This window comes from Danio rerio, chromosome 11 (assembly GCF_052040795.2).
Source record: "Danio rerio strain M-AB ecotype USA chromosome 11, GRCz13ab, whole genome shotgun sequence".
Classification (NCBI taxonomy): Eukaryota; Metazoa; Chordata; class Actinopteri; order Cypriniformes; family Danionidae; genus Danio; species Danio rerio.
This window is the reverse complement of record NC_141031.1, coordinates 43,346,202-43,363,387: the sequence shown is the minus strand read 5'-3', so window position 1 is coordinate 43,363,387 and position 17,186 is coordinate 43,346,202. Positions and strand designations below refer to the sequence as shown.

At 34.2% G+C, this 17,186-nt stretch overlaps 1 protein-coding gene across 2 annotated transcripts; it reads left to right on the top strand.

Moving 5' to 3' along the window:
• Positions 1-771: 771 nt before the first annotated feature.
• tnfrsf9b (tumor necrosis factor receptor superfamily, member 9b) lies at positions 772-16,092 on the top strand. Of its 2 annotated transcripts, XM_087271746.1 has the most exons (8): positions 772-1,121; positions 1,307-2,370; positions 6,814-6,933; positions 9,402-9,536; positions 9,622-9,691; positions 9,802-9,923; positions 12,691-12,816; positions 14,380-16,092. In XM_087271746.1, the coding sequence occupies exons 2-8, from the start codon at positions 2,244-2,246 to the stop codon at positions 14,523-14,525; spliced, it is 846 nt and encodes a 281-aa protein (XP_087127872.1). In that variant the 5' UTR covers positions 772-1,121; positions 1,307-2,243; the 3' UTR covers positions 14,526-16,092.
• Positions 16,093-17,186: the final 1,094 nt, after the last annotated feature.

Here is a 17,186-nt window from a genome sequence, read left to right as displayed (position 1 = left end):
GCCTCAGATAAGGTGTGTTCATGACTCCACCATAAGAAAGAGACTAGGCAAATATGGCAGAGTTTTAAGACAAAAACTACTGCTGAGTGAAAATAAGATAAAGGCTTGTCTCAGTTTTGCCAGAAAACATCTTGATGGTCCTCAAGACTTTTGGGAATATACTCTAAGGACTAAGGAGACAAAAACATTTTGGATGGTGTGTGTCCTATTATGTCTGGCATAAAAGTAACACCACATTTCAGAAAAAGAACTTCATACCAACAGTAAAATGTGGTGGTGGTAGTGTGATGGTCTGGGGCTGTTTTGCTGTTTCAGGATCTGGAAGACTTGCTCTTATGAATGTAACTGTGAATTCTGCTGTGTACGAAAATATCCTGAAGGAGAACGTCCATCTGTTAGTGTTGTGACCTCAAGCTGAAGTGAACTTGGGTTCTGCTGCAGGAAAATCATCCAAAACACAGCAGCAAATCCACTATTAAATGGCTGAAGAAGAACTAAGGCCTAGTAAAAGTCATGACCTGAATCCAACTGAGATTCAGTGGCATGACTTAATAATAGTCAGAGTGTTATTATATTTCAAGACTTTGGAGTGGCCGTCAATGTATTGAGCTGAATCCATTTGAGATTCAGTGGCATGACTTATTAATAGTCGAAGTGTAAATATTAGTCAAGACTTTGGAATGGCCTAGTCAAAGTCCTGACCTGAATCCAATTGAGATTCAATGGCATGACTAATTAATACTCGAAGTGTAAATATTAGTCAAGACTTTGGAATGGCCTAGTCAAAGTCCTGACCTGAATCCAATTGAGATTCAGTGGCATGACTAATTAATAGTCGAAGTGTAAATATTAGTCAAGATTTTGGAGTGGCCTAGTCAAAGTCCTGACCTGAATCCAATTGAGATTCAGTGGCATGACTAATTAATACTCGAAGTGTAAATATTAGTCAAGACTTTGGAGTGGCCTAGTCAAAGTCCTGACCTGAATACAATTGAGATTCAATGGCATGACTAATTAATACTCGAAGTGTAAATATTAGTCAAGACTTTGGAATGGCCTAGTCAAAGTCCTGACCTGAATCCAATTGAGATTCAATGGCATGACTAATTAATACTCGAAGTGTAAATATTAGTCAAGACTTTGGAATGGCCTAGTCAAAGTCCTGACCTGAATCCAATTGAGATTCAGTGGCATGACTTATTAATAGTCGAAGTGTCAATATTAGTCAAGACTTTGGAGTGGCCTAGTCAAAGTCCTGACTTGAATCCAATTGAGATTCAGTGGCATGACTAATTAATACTCGAAGTGTAAATATTAGTCAAGACTTTGGAGTGGCCTAGTCAAAGTCCTGACCTGAATACAATTGAGATTCAGTGGCATGACTTATTAAGAGGTAAAGTGTAAATATTAGTCAAGACTTTGGATTGGCCTAGTCAAATCCTGACCTGAATGCAATTGAGATGCTGTGGCATGAATTTAAAAATATGGTTCTTTCTCGGAAACCCGCCAGTATGGATAAATTACTACAATTGTGCAGAGTTGAGTGGGCCACAATTCCTCCACATTTCTGTAACAGACTCATTGCAAGTTATGGAAAATGCTTGATTGCAGTTGTTGCTGCTAATGGTGCCCCAATAATATAAGTTTAGGGGGTAAACACTTTTTCACAAAGGGCTATGTAGTTTTGAATTTTGATTTCCCTTAATAATAAAAAGCTTCATTTAAAAACTGCATGATGTGTTTACTTGTGTTATCTTTGACTAATAATTAAATTAGTTTGATGATCTAAAACATTAAAGTAGCAAATAAATAATAAATCGGTGACGGAGCTAACGCTTTCACATATGTATATCCACACACACACATAGGTTTAAAAAAAAGTAACCGATTGCACAAAAAGATTGCACAACGGTTGAGATTCCCCTTTATTTCTCAGCAGCATTTGAATATTAAAATTGAATGAAGGAATCTCCCAGCAACTTTGAACCAGATCATCATCAAATTCACACACGTGCACACATACGCACACAACACCCTCAGCAAAACAGAAATCTGACGAGTCATTATCATCAGTATCTTCACTCGCGTCTGTGTGTGTGTGTGGGAGCGCTAGTGACGTTTAGGAACTTTCAGATGTGGTTTATGTGCGAGCGGTTAAGAGTTTTAGACGCAGCGTACCGAAGCAGATCTTCATTTTATCAGAGACGAGTGTGTGTGTGTATGTCTGCGTGTGTGAGGAGCTGATGGAGATGGTGTTTGCTCTGCTTCTCCTGCTTCTGGCTGCAGCTCACAGTCTGGAGTCTGGATGTCAGAACTGGGATATTTCTACTGTAAACAAAGTCGAAGTGTGCTGTGTCAGCTGTAAACCAGGTGAGTGTTTCCTTCTCAGATGGTTAAATCATAAACGATGTACAGCACTTGGTCAACTTTGGCTGTTTTTAAATGTGCTTTATAAATAAATAGGTAACACTACATGAACATTACATGGATAATGATGTACTAATATTTAAACTAATCATTACTTTATTATGACTTAATGATGAGTTAAGGTGCACACTTAATCATGAACTAACTTAAACTACAACATGAGTCACAAGAGTTCATATGTGAGCTACCTTACTTACTTGTTAGTACAAGTTATTAATGTATTAATTAACTGTTTATTTTTTCCCCAATTTCTGTTTTATGGAGAGCAGATTTCTTCAACACATTTCTAATCATAATAGTTTTAATAACTCATCTCTAAAAACTGATTTATTTTATCTTTGCCATGATGACAGTAAATAATATTTGACTAGATATTTTTCAAGACACTTCTATACAGCTTAACCACTTAAACTCTGACATCATCGACTTTCGCTTTCAGATTTAAAGGGCTAGCGTTGCACCAGACCCCCGTAAGTGGTTTCGTTTGAAAGTGTAGAATCTATATTTTATGCACATATGCATCACTTTGGTTTTTATTCTACTGTATAAAAGTTATTTACACTTAAATACACAGTATTTTGGATACCCGAGCTAGGTATTTTACATTGGTTCATTTTCATATTTTTTTATATGACACATGTACAAGTTATAGCTCAAATGAAAGCTCTTGCCGGTGCTCATACGGTTCTAGCATTCTTTTTACTGAATTATATTCATATGCTAAACAGTTGTTGAATGAATCACAGTGTTTCCGTGGCGCAGAAATGTAAACAATACATTCATGATCAATAAGCAGCCCCAGATAGCACAGACAGCTGTCATCTCTCACCTTATGCTGTGCGCTTCAGGGCCATTCTCCTCTGTTTTTGAGGTGATGTGCATAAGTAATCCTTTTATATGTCTGATGTGATCCAAACACAGTGAATTATGTTTGATCAAACAAAAGAATAGTGAAATATGTAAACAAGGATCGGTTTCTGTGGCTTGTACAGCACCTCTCATCAGTTGGAATACAATAACTTTTGCATAGATTATGGTAGACCTTTTTTTTCCCCTTATGATTACAGACATGTGCAGAAACCAGCAAAATTAATTACAGCACGCTAGACCACACAGAGCCTAAAGAGTACACTTTCAAATTTGAGTTTATAAAAAAAAATACAAAAAGCGCCTCTTTTTTTTTAAGGTGTTTATTATAACACAGACAACATATACAGTTATTTTAAACACTTTCAATAGTGTTTTATGAAAATTCAAAGGGTTTTCTTTAAAATGATACCAAATTTTTGCATTTACACCTCTTTATGTGGATTTGGGAAGCTTTTAAATTTGGGTAGGCAAAATCCAGGCGGAAATCCCCAAATAGCAGCAGAGTTTAAGTGGTTAAAGTGTCATTTAAAGGCTTAACTAGGTTAATTAGGTTAACTAGGCATGTTCGGGTAATAAGGCAAGTTATTGTATAATGATGGTTTGTTCTGTAGACTATCGAGAAAAAATAAAACTTAAAGGGGCTAATAATATTGACCTTAAAATGGCTTTTAAAAAAATAAAAACTGCTTTTATTTTAGCTGAAATAAAACAAACAAGATATTAAAAATATTATCAGACATACTGTGAAAATTTCCTTGCTCTGTTAAACATCATTTGGGAAATAATTAAATAAGAATAAAATTCAAAGGGGGGCTATTAATTCTGCCTTCAACTGTATATTTAAATAATGTTTATATTAAGATGCCATAGGTTTACCTTATTGCCAATGTTGCTTCTTTTTGTAATTGTCTTTAATTTACAGTCACATCTGAATACAAAGTGGACTACATAACTTTAAATCATTAATATCTGCATAAATCATTTCTGTCATGTATAAATGTGAATACAGTAAAGGATACAGTATATGAAGGCTTTGATGTAAAATGTGTCACAGTTTCTGCTTGAGATCATGTGATCGAACCACAACAGAGAGCATCTTTCATCCTACATGTCAGGGGGTTTGAGAAATGAATAATGTGGAGCGAAAAGAAATGTAGATGTGTGATAAAGAATGAGGTTTAACCAAATCTATACTACATCTGACCCGCAGTTTCTCATTAATGAGGGAATGTGAATGAATTTGTTTTTGCTTTACCATGTTTATACCATATACAGTTGAAGTCAGAATTATTAGCCGCCCTGAATTATTAGCGGCCCTGTTTATTTTTTCCCCAATTTCTGTTTAACGGAGGGAAGATTGTTTCAACACATTTCTAAGCATAATAGCTTTAAAAACTTATTTCTAATAACTGATTTATTTTATCTTTGCCATGATGACAGTAAATAACATTTGACTTGATATTTTTCAAGACACTTCTATACGGCTTAAAGTGACATTTAAAGGCTTAACTAGGTTAATAAGGTGAACTAGGCAGGTTAGGGTATTTAGGCAAGTTATTGTATAACGATGGTTTGTTCTGGAGATTATCGTAAAAAAAAATTGCTTAAAGTGGCTAATAATTTTGTCCCAAAAATGGGTTTTAAAAAATTAAAAAGTGCTTTCATTGTTGCCGAAATAAAACAAATAAGACTTTCTCCAAAAGAAAAAATATTATCAGACTTACCGTGAAAATTTCCTTGCTCTGTTAAAAATCATTCCGGAAAAATTTAAATAGAAAAAAATATATACAGTATACATATACATATATACAGTATGTTACAAAAGTGAGTACACTCCTGCAGTGAGGACAACACTGCAGAAATGACTCTTTAAACACAATGAATAGTAAAGTCAGTGTAAAGTGTGTAGTGTAAATTTATTGTCCTCTCAAAATAACTAGAAATACAGCCAATAATAGCTGAACCCCTGGCAACAAAGTGAAAATGTATGTATGTATGTATGTATATATATATATATATATATATATATATATATATATATATATATATATATATATATATATATATATATATATATATATATATATATATATATATATATATATATATATATATATATATATATATACATACATACATACATACATACATACATACATACATATATATATATATATATATATATATATATATATATATATATACATACATACATACATACATACATACATATATATATATATATATATATATATATATATATATATATATATATATATATATATATATATATATACATATACATATATATATATATATATATATATATATATATATATATATATATATATATATATATATGAAACACGGGGAAAACATAGAAACACCACACAGAAATGCCAACTGACCCAGCCGGGACTCAAACCAGCAAACCTCTTGCTGTGAGGCGACAGTGCTAACCACTGAGTCACCATGTCAACTCCCCTAAATAATTAAAAATAATAATAAATTGCGTATGCTTTTTGACACATATGTAACCCTTATTACTTGCTGTTCACACACTAGAGTCTTCAATATAATAAACACTGGTGATAATAATTTTCTTTTGCCTTTAATCTGGAGCATCGACAACAGCTTTCACAACAGCATTGCAACAGCCAAACTTTTTTCACTACCTCCTTTTTCTTCTTTCACTCTTGCTTTTCAGGCGTGTCCTCCTTAAAGGAGCCAGAGCCCAAAAATAACTCTTAACTAACACATATTAAACCTTGCACCAGACATATTGAAAGTACATAGAAAATCTTTCCAAGTAGATTTAATAACATTTTAACATTTAAAAAATTTGTTTACAAAATATGAAGTAAAATAATGAATGCGGTGACAGTGGGTCGGACTGCTGCCTCATAGCAAGAAGGTCACTAATTCAAGCCTCGGCTAAATCAGTTGGCATTTCTGTGTGGAGTTTGCATGTTCTCCCTGTGTTCGCATGGGTTTCCCCCTACAGTACAAGGACATGTGATATAGGTGATTTCAGTAAGTTAGAAAATTGTCCGTAGTGTATGTGTGCGAATGAGAGTGTATGGGTGTTTCCCAGTGATGGGTTGCAGCTGGAAGGGCATCCGCTGCGTAAAACATATGCTGGATAAGTTGGTGGTTCATTCCGCTGTGGCGACCCCGGTTTATTAAAGGGGCTAACTCAAAAAGAAAATGAATGAATGAATTTAATGTTACACATACATCAGACCATAAAACATAAACTGTTGTCAAATAGTTATTTTATCTTATAAATAATAGTTTATTTTATTTTTTTAGAAGAAAAATTGTACAAAAATCTGAAAAATGTTTGTTTCCTAACCTAAATCTCTGCTCTTGTTTTGTACTTCAGCTGGGTCAGAATGTAACTGAATAGGTTTTAATTCTGCTCACAGTCTTAATATCTAAATATAAGAACAAGGTATGATATACATTTTCATATTTGCATGACTAATCAATCCATCATGTGTGTTTCTGTTGCAGGAAACCGTTTAGTCAAAAAGTGTGGTTTAGACCCTAAAGATTTGTGCTCTCCATGTGAAAAAGACACCTTCATCGCCAATCCAATGGAGCGGTCCTGTCAGATATGCTCCCAGTGTATAGGTACAGCATATGTCCAAATCTGCATACACATATGGAGCGCAATCAGTGCCAAAACAAAACGTGCTAAATTTGTAATATATTTACATTTGTAATGCAATAGATCATTGGGGTTTATGTATAGAAATGTCAGATGTTATGTTTTTAATTACATGATATTATATTGTTATATTGGCATGCTCGTATATATTGCTGGTTATAATATAATAATTGACAGCACATGCTGAATATTTGTTTGCTTATCCTCTTATCCGAAACATCCATACTATTAATGTCATTAATCACTGTTCAAATATGGAGGGCAATTTGGAACAAAACACTTTGAATGAAACTTGTGAAATGTAATGGTCAATTAAAAGTTTGACTATGTCCGTGCAACAACAGCCAATAGCACTCCTGCATTAGAGACTTTACTTGCATATGGAATGCAATGGTCTGTTGGGATATTTGGTATTTACACACCATATAAATATGGGGGGCAGTTGGTGTCAAAAGACTTAAAAATTAATGTTATGACATTTGATGGTCAGCCTATACAGTTTAGCACTGTCTGTGGCTTAACAGCCTATTAAATTGCTGTATGTAAGACCATATTTAGATATGTAATGCAGTATTCTGTTGGAATATATATATATATATAAACATCAGAGATTGTATTTGGACACCATACAATTATAGAAGGCAGTTGATGCCAAAACACTTTAAACAAATCTAGTGAATACAGTGGTCAGCACACATAGTTTGACCCAGTTAGTGCATCAATAGCCAATTAAAATGTTGTATTTAAGACCATATTTGCATATGTCATACAATATTCTATTTGAATATATGTATACGAAAATTAGAGGTTGTATTTACTCCAAATATGGAGATAAATTGATGTCAAAAATCCTTTAACAAAACATGTGAAAATTGATGAGCGGTGCACACAGTTGGGCTGTTTTAAAGCATTAACAGCCAATGAAACTGCTGTATTTAAGACTCTATTTGCATATGCAATGCAATGGTATTTTAGAACACATGTACATAAACATTAGAGGTTGTATTTACTCACAATCTAAATATGGAGAAACAATGATGCCAAAACGCTATAAATGAAAAGTGTAAAAGTAGATTAGCAGTGAACAGTTTCACCACGTCAGTCCAACAACAGCCAATTAAATGGCTTTATTTGAGACAATATTTGCATATGTAATGCAACGGTATGTTGGAATACATGTATACAAACATCAGAGATTGTATTTACACACCGTATAAATATGGGGGGCAGTTGATGCCAAAAGACTTTAAATTAATCTTATGAAACTTGATGGTCAGAATATACAGTTTGGCTCTGTCAGTGCCTTAACAGCCAATTAATTTGCTGTATGTAAGACCATATTTTCATATGTAATGCAGTATTCTCTTGGAACATATGTATACAAACATCAGAGGTTGTATTTGCACACCATACAATTATGGAGAAACAATGATGCCAAAACGCTTTAAATGAAACGTGTAAAAATAGATTACCAGTGAACACAGTTAGTTTGACCCTGTCAGTCCACCAACAGCCAATTAAATAGCTTTTTCGAGACAATATTTGCATATGCAATGCAATGGTTTGTTGGAATATATGTCTAAAAACATCAGAGGTTGTATTTACACATAATCAAAATATGGAGGGTAGTTGATGACAAAAAAATATTTGATTGTTCTTTCATCTTTGATCTATGTTTTAATAGAATACATATTTATTTTCATAATCTTTCCAGTGTTGAAGATTTAATCTCTACTTCAGCAGTACCTGTGTACACCAAACATTACAGTTTCATTTAAATCTAATTAATAATAATAATAATAATAACAATAATAATAATAATAATAACAATAATAATTCCTTGCATTTATATAACGCTTTTCTGGGCACTGAAAGCGCTTTACACAATCCACCTGGATGACGCGATGGCATCCATTTTGTGCCAGAACGCACAACACACACCAGCTGATTGGTGGACAGTGTGATGAAGCTAATTATAATATGGGGAGAGTTAGGAGGCCATGATGGACTGAGGCCAATGGGCAAATTTGGCCAGGATGCCAGGGTGAAACCCCTACTCTTTTTCGAAGGACATCCTGGGATTTTTAGTGACCACAGAGAGTCAGGACTTCTGTTTAACATCTCATCCGAAAAACGGTGCTCACTCATTGACAGCATAGTGTCCCCATCACTATACTGGGGCATTAGGACCCACACAGACAATAGGCTGGGCGCCCCCTGCTGGCCTCACTAACACCACTTCCGGCAGAAACCTAGCTTTCCCATGTGGTCTCCCATCCAGGTACTGACCGGGCGCAACCCTGCTTAGCTTCAGTGGGCGACCATGTGAGAGTTGCAGAGAGCTAGCTGCCGGATCTATATTCAATCCACACTATACTGCTGGAGATGTTGTTTTTATTTTGAAGAAGTTTCTTTCCTGTCCTCTTCGTAGGTCTCATGCGGGTAAAAACGAACTGCACCGCCAGCAGCGACACTGTTTGTGCTTGTAAAGAAGGATATCTATGTTCAGATCACAGGTGCTCTTTCTGCAATAAAGTGTGTGGCAAAGGAGAACAGCCCAAAGGAAGTAAGCCTGCTTAGATCATTTTTAATCTTTTGATATTAGTAACTATTATCCATCTGACTGAATGAGCTTTAATTAATGATTTCAGGACAATGTGAGCCGTGTCCTCCAGGGACATACAATGACAAGATTCATCACAACTGTGTCAACTGGACCAAGTATGATGGATTTTAACATCTCTATATGTCCATCAATATATACAAAAAGTTTTACATCTCAAACTGTGATACATCTCACCATGATAAATGCTTTATCTCTGAACCCACAGATGTACACAGCCAGATCATCAGATCATCGCTGCTGGAACTGCTTCTTCAGATGTGATTTGCGGCCTGACAGCTGTCACCAAACCATGGAAAAACGTGACAAGAAATGATGCAGACATTGGAAGTATGTATGACAGAAATATAAAAGACATTTGTGGTCATGATAGTGGTCATGTTTAATCTGACCTCACTAATGAGGTTCTGATGAGATTAAAGTATCATCAGTGAGGTCAGTTTCTTTATTTATATATATATATAGTTTTAGGGGGCGACGCAGTGGCACAGTAAGTAGTGCTGTCGCCTCACAACAAGAAGGTCACTGGGTCGCAGGTTCGAGCTGGGTCACTTGGCTTTTCTGTGTGGAGTTTGCATGTTCTCCCTGCGTTTGCGTGGGTTTCCCCCACAGTCCAAAGACATGCGGTACAGGTGAATTGGGCAGGCTAAATTGTCAGTGTGTGTGTGTGTGTGTGTGTGTGTGTGTGTGTGTGTGCGTGCGTGCGTGCGTGCGTGCGTGCGTGCGTGCGTGCGTGCGTGTGTGAATGTTTAACAGAGATGGGTTGCGGCTGCTAGGGCATTCGCTGCGTAAAAATGTGCTGGATAAGTTGGTGGTTCTTTCCTCTGTGGCGACCTCGGATTAATAAAGGGACTAAATTAATAAAAGGACTAAGCAGACTAGAAAATGAATGAATGAAGTTTTAGGGGTCATTCACATAAAATGAGTTTTTCCTCTCCAAGGCGCTACTTTTCTGTAGTTTTTCAGCATTCAATTCAATTCATCTTTATTTCTATAGCGCTTTTACACTGTAGAATGTGTCAAAGCAGCTTTACATAGAAGATTATAGTGAATTGAACCAGTGACAGTTCAGTTTTCAGAGTTTAAGTTCAGTTCAGTTCAGTTCAGTTCATTTCAGTTCAGTTCAGTTCAGTTTAATAATCACTACTGAGAGTCCAAAATAGAGAATAAAGAGAATAATCAGTGTAGTTGCTGTTCATGTATAAAAACAAAATGCATGGAACACACATGTGCATCAAAAAGATAGGTCTTTAATCTAGTTTTGAACTGCGAGAGTGTGTCTGAGCCTCGGACGTTATCAGGAAGGCTATTCCAGAGTTTAGGAGCCATAAATGAGAAGGCTCGTCCTCCTTTACTCGACTTTGCTGTTCTAGGTATTACCAGAAGCCCTGAGTTTTGAGATCTTAAAGAGCGAGCTGGATTGTAGCAAGACAGAAGGTTGGTTAGATAAACAGGAGCTATATTATTTAAAGCTTTATAGTTAAAAAGCAATATTTTAAAATCAATACGAAACTTAACAGGCAGCCAGTGTAAGGAGGATAAAGTTGGGGTGATATGATCATATTTTCTAGACCTGGTAAGAACTCTGGCAGCTGCGTTTTGTACAGAGCATTACAGTAATCCAACCTTGAAGTCATAAAAGCATGGACTAGTTTTTCTGCATCTGAGATGGATAGCATACTTCGTAACTGAGCAATATTTCTCAAATGAAACGAGGCAGTTTTTTGACATGATTTTCAATAGTTATGACGTTTTTTTTGTATGTGAGTGCCGTGTTTATTTAGACGCTGTGTCAAGATGAAAGATCTTCAACTTTCTAACACAGCACAGCTCATCACTGTCAGTTCCACAGCAGTAGACCAATCAGAAGAGCTTGGAGGCGGGGCAACAGTTTTAAGCTTCTGTTTATAGAAGAAAGTTGGCATAACAGCTGATTTATTTTATTTTGATCATAGCGGAAGAGGCGCTTGTGGCTGTGTCCAGATATCCTGAATTATATGGTATATGTTCAAGTGCTTATGGTGTTTTCCTGTTTCTATTGGGTTTATAAATATGTTTATAATATTGCATCACTTAGACCTCATGCTGCGTTGCCCTTTTTTTTTTTTAAACCCATTGCTGAGTGAATATTGTTCATTCATTCATTTATTTTCCTTCGTCTTAGTTCCTTATTTATCAAGGGTCGCCACAGCGGAATGAACCAACAACTATTCCAGCATATGTTACACAGCGGATGCCCTTCCAGCCACAACCCAGTATTGGGAAACATCTATACACACTCTTATTCACACACACACTCATACACTACCAGCAATTTATTCATTCATTTTCTTTACAGCTTAGCCCGTTTATTCATCAGGGGTCGCCACAGCAGAATGAACCGCCAACTTATCCATCATATGTTTTTTTTTTTATATATTATTTTTTTTGTGGTTTTCACCTTTATTGGGACAGGACAGTGGAGATTATACAGACAGGAAAGAGATAAGGGATGGATCGGCAAAGGACTTTGAGCCAAGAATCGAACTCTCATACACTACAGACACTTTAGCTTATTCAATTCCACTATAGCATATGTCTTCCACACAGAAATGCCAACTGACCCAGCCGGGGTTTAAACCAGTGACCTTCTTGCTGTGAGGTAACAGTTCTAACCACTGAGCCACCGTGTCACTATAACCGTGATTCATGATTCATTGTCCTTGATAGATTCTAATGACGTACTGTTGTGTGTAAAAAGTTGCATATGTTTTACACAGCCCTTCCAGCCGCAACCCAGTACTGGGAAACACCTTTGACATGTTTTTAATTTAGAATTAGAAAAAGAGATGTGATCAGTAGTTTACGAAGCAAATAAACATTACTTTCCTCGAATTCTGAACTATGAATACAGAGAAACTAAGAATTTACCCACATCAAGCGTATGATTAGAAAACTAAAATTATTCATTTAACCTTCATGACTCATTCCATTGATGTGTGTAAAAGGTCAGCTTTGAATAGACGTGGCCTTGAACCCATAAACCTCAACAGTTGTTTCAATGGGCATCGTCAAAGATCACATGACGAGGCTGACTCACGCTTTCTCTTCACCACAGCGGTCTCCACCATAATAATCATCATCTTTGGGCTTCTCTGCATCTCCTTCCCTGTGGCCACCTTCATCCTGCTGGAATGGAGGAGAAGAAAAGACGGAAAAAAAGAAAGAAGGAATCCTCTCGCTGGTAAAATAATAATACTAATAAAATAATAATCCATACACAATAGGCAGCTTTTTCTGGGGAGTTTCAAATCATGGGTTGCACTTCTGGTTTGGGGAAATTGGGTGGACAGCAATTAGTTACTCTAATTAAATCACTTATACATCGAAAAAAAAAATGTATAGTAAGGCATTACTTAAAAGTATAATTTAATTGTAATGTAGAAAACACACACACACACACACACACAAACACACACATATATATGTATATATATATATATGTATATATATATATATATATATATATGTATATATATATATGTATATATATATATATATATATATATATATATATATATGTGTGTGTGTGTGTGTGTGTGTGTAGTTTTAAAAGTTCTGTGTAAAGAATCCTAAAATCAGTGACAATATATGGTTTTTATATTGCTATTATATTGCTTCGAGATCCTATGTTTGTTATTAAAATGTTTTATTTATTTATTTTTTTTTTCAAATAAAGATAAAGGCTGTGTTTGACTTGACATGTTTGATTACATGCTCATAAAGAGTTATAAGGGTTTTATTTATATTCTTTTATTTCCGACTCAGATTTTCAAGGAATCTAAATAGTTTTGTCATGTAAATAAATTCTCTATTAGCTGGATTCCCAATTTTTTCATAAAAAAACGAGTGATGAAAAAACAAATTTTTAATAAAAATCTTCTAATTAACAAAAGTAATAAATAAACAAATAGACAAATGAATGAAAATTGATAAATGAATAGATAAATGATTGATTGAATGAATGAATGAATGAATTATTGAATAAATAAATGAATGCATTAATAAATAAATACATAAAAGAATGAATAAATAAATGAATAAATGAAAAAAATAAATGAATGAATTACTTAATGAATAAATAAATGCCTTAATAAATAAATAAATAAATCAATAAATACATGAATGAATGAATGAATGAATGAATGAATGAATAAATAAATAAATGAAAATAAATAAATAAATAAATATATGTCACTCAATGGACTGATTTGAGATGCTAAGTTATATAAATAATTACTTTAGTTGTCCTGTGGCTGCCGTCACATCATCCAAGTGGATGCTGCACACTGGTAGTGGTGGTGTGAAGAGACCCTCCCACTTTATCATACAAGATAAATGTGCTATACTGCATAAATAAATACACACATTACATTAAATTACTTTTCCAGCCATTTTAATTTAATAAACTGGTATTTTATTAAGCTTTGGTGTTGCCACCTTTTTAATTATATTAACTACTTTCCAGAAATAATAAATAAAAACTAATATAAATACAACTTTAATGATGTTATTAAATACTATTTAATACTCACTCAGTCAACTGCAGTAATCTTGCAGAGGAAAGAGTGGGGTTATTCGTAGTCAGATGACAGTAATTTGTTAATTCTAATGCATTGCCTTTTTTATTAATCAATAAACTTTGAGGATTATAATGACTCTTTTTTTTTTTTTTTTAAACCTGAATTAAATGACTGAATTATTTGACTCTTTCCTTGTGTCATGCATGTGTGTGTGTTTTTCTCAGCAGAAGCAGCGAATGCAGAGACGGTTTCAGAGGAGAGCAGTTTCTGTTTCCCACAGCAGGAGCGCGGTGGCAGCAGCAGCAGCAGCAGCAGTCAGAGCTCACAGTCCTCACTGCTCTCTCAGGACATCGGCCCGCTCCAGCCATGAGGAACACAAGTGTGACCCTGGACCACAAAGCCAGTCTTAAGGGTCAGCTGAATAAATAAGCCTTCAATAGATGTATAGTTTATAAGGATAGACTCATATTTGGCCGTTGGGAAATCTGGAATCTCAGAGTTTGCCTTTAATATTGTCCAAATGAAGTGCTTAGTTTAATGCGTATTCCTATTCAAAAATTACATTTTAATGCACAGGTCAAGTCTGAATTATTAGTCCTCCTGTATATATCTTTTCTCCAATTTATTGTTCAGATTTCTTCAACACACTTGTAAACATAATAGTTTTAATAACTCATTTCTAATAACTGATTTATTTTATCTTTACCATGATGACAGTAAACAATATTGGACCAGATATTTTTCAGGATACTAGTATTCAGATAATGTGACATTTAAAGGCTTGACTAGATTAATTACAGTAGATTAATTAGGGTAATTAGGCAAATCATTGTATAGGTTGTTTTCAATCACATGGATTTGGTGACTTATGTAATTCAGATGGAGGACAGGAAGTAAAAACTGAATGGGAGACAGAGGAAAGTCTGTATTTTTGCAATTTATACCATATTTCAAAGGAGATATAAATAGAAAATAACCACATATGTTGGGCATGATCTTTATATCATGAAGAGGGATGGGTTTTCTACTGAACTACTATATATTTGCCTGTCATCGAGGCGGTAGGTACTGTATAAGCTATTAGGTTACATGAATAGTAGTTACTACAGTATTTGGAAGCGTATTATAGATAATTACTTGAATTAACTGTCGTAGTTATTAGATTGTTGCTGTGGTACAACACAACTGTAGTTATGAATAAATTGTTCAAAATGCTTCAGTTTTCTGAGCTATAATTATACACCATCATAATGCATCCCTAATGTTACAGTATTTATTACGGTTTACTAGTTTACTACAGTATTCTGCTGTATTCATTATCAAAGAGTTGTACACACTGTACACTTTACTGTGATTCAAAATCATGTTTATTATAAATTACTATAGTTTTTCCAAATGCGGATATCTTCCAGACATCATGAAATAACAGATGAAAGCATATAAAAGCGTGGACGCATAGTCTACATTATTATTTATGTATTTTTGTAAGGTGAAAGTGTATTTCTTATTTTGGCTGGTTTAAACTATTAAAAACAACACAAAACTGAAACATTCTGATGTTCTGATTCCTATGTAGAACAACCACTTCCTGCCCTCCATCTGAATTTTGAGCGTCATCAATGTAGCCATGTAAAACCCTTTAACAATATTTTCTTCTGTAGACAATTGGGGGAAAATTGCTTAAGGGGGCTAATAATATTTATAAATGGTTTCAAAAATAAAAACTGCTTCATTTCTAGCTGAAAAAAAAAAAAACTTTCTCCAAAAAAAAAAAAAAAAAAAATGATTGGAAATACTGTGAAAAATTCTTTGCTCTATTAAACATAATATGGGAAATGTTTTAAAAAATGTAAAAAAAAATTACGAGGGTGAATAATTTTGCCCTCAACTATATTTATGGAAGAAAACTTACTAAAAATCTTCAAGGACCCTGACTTTTGAATTAAAAAAAAAATCAATAACTTTGACCCATACAATGTCAATTGAATTAAAGTTTACTTGTACAATATAGCGCTTTTCACAATAATTATGATTCCAAATCAGCTTCACAAAAGCTGCACATCTTTACAGTTAAAATTAAAAAAGTTAAGGAGTTGTTTAAATGAGTGGCAGTAAATAAAAGTAGTTAAGCTTTAGTTATACAGTGTACAGTATAAAGTATACAATTTGATTTAGCCGTTGACAAACCAAAGACATTTTGTGGTCTAGAGTCAAATTTACCTCCAGACATGAGAAAAGTCAAATCATATAAAGTTTTAACAAAGATTTATTTATTTATTTTTTTTATTTATTATTATTTTTTTTTTTTGAAAAAGTGTGTAAAAAACAGTTTTATAGCCTATTGTGACTGGAGGAATCATCCCGGACGAGCCCCCGTTGATAAAGTTTCTTTAAGAGTGTAACAAACCGAAGGGAGACTCCACAATTAATATTACAATTTATTAAGTTCATGCACACTTTAATAATCCTTACACAACACTCATAAGAATTCTAAGAGAAAATATGATCATTAAAGAAATGAAATTGGTCAATCGAACTAAAGTTTACTTGTACAGTATAGAGCTTTTCACAATAATTATGGTTCCAAATCAGCTTCACAAAAGATGCACATCATTACATTACAGTTAAAGTTAAGGAGTTTTGTAAATGGTTGGCAGTGTATAAAAGTAGTTAAGCGATAGTTATACAGTATATAGTGTACAGTATAAAGTATATAGTATACAATTTGTTTTAGCTGTTGACAAACCAAAGACATTTTGTGGTGTAGGGTCACCTTTACCTCCAGACATGGGAACAGTCAAATCATAAATGAGTGTTAACCAAGATTTATTATTACTATTTATTATTATTATTATTTGTTAATGGAAGTGTGAAAAAAAAATGTTTTATGGCCTATTGCTACTGGAGGGATAATATGATCCCGGACGAGCCCCCATCTGATAAAGTTTATTTCAGAGTGTAACGAAAAGAAGGGAGACTCCACAATTAATAATTATTACAGTTTATTAAGTTCATGCAGACTTTAAAACCC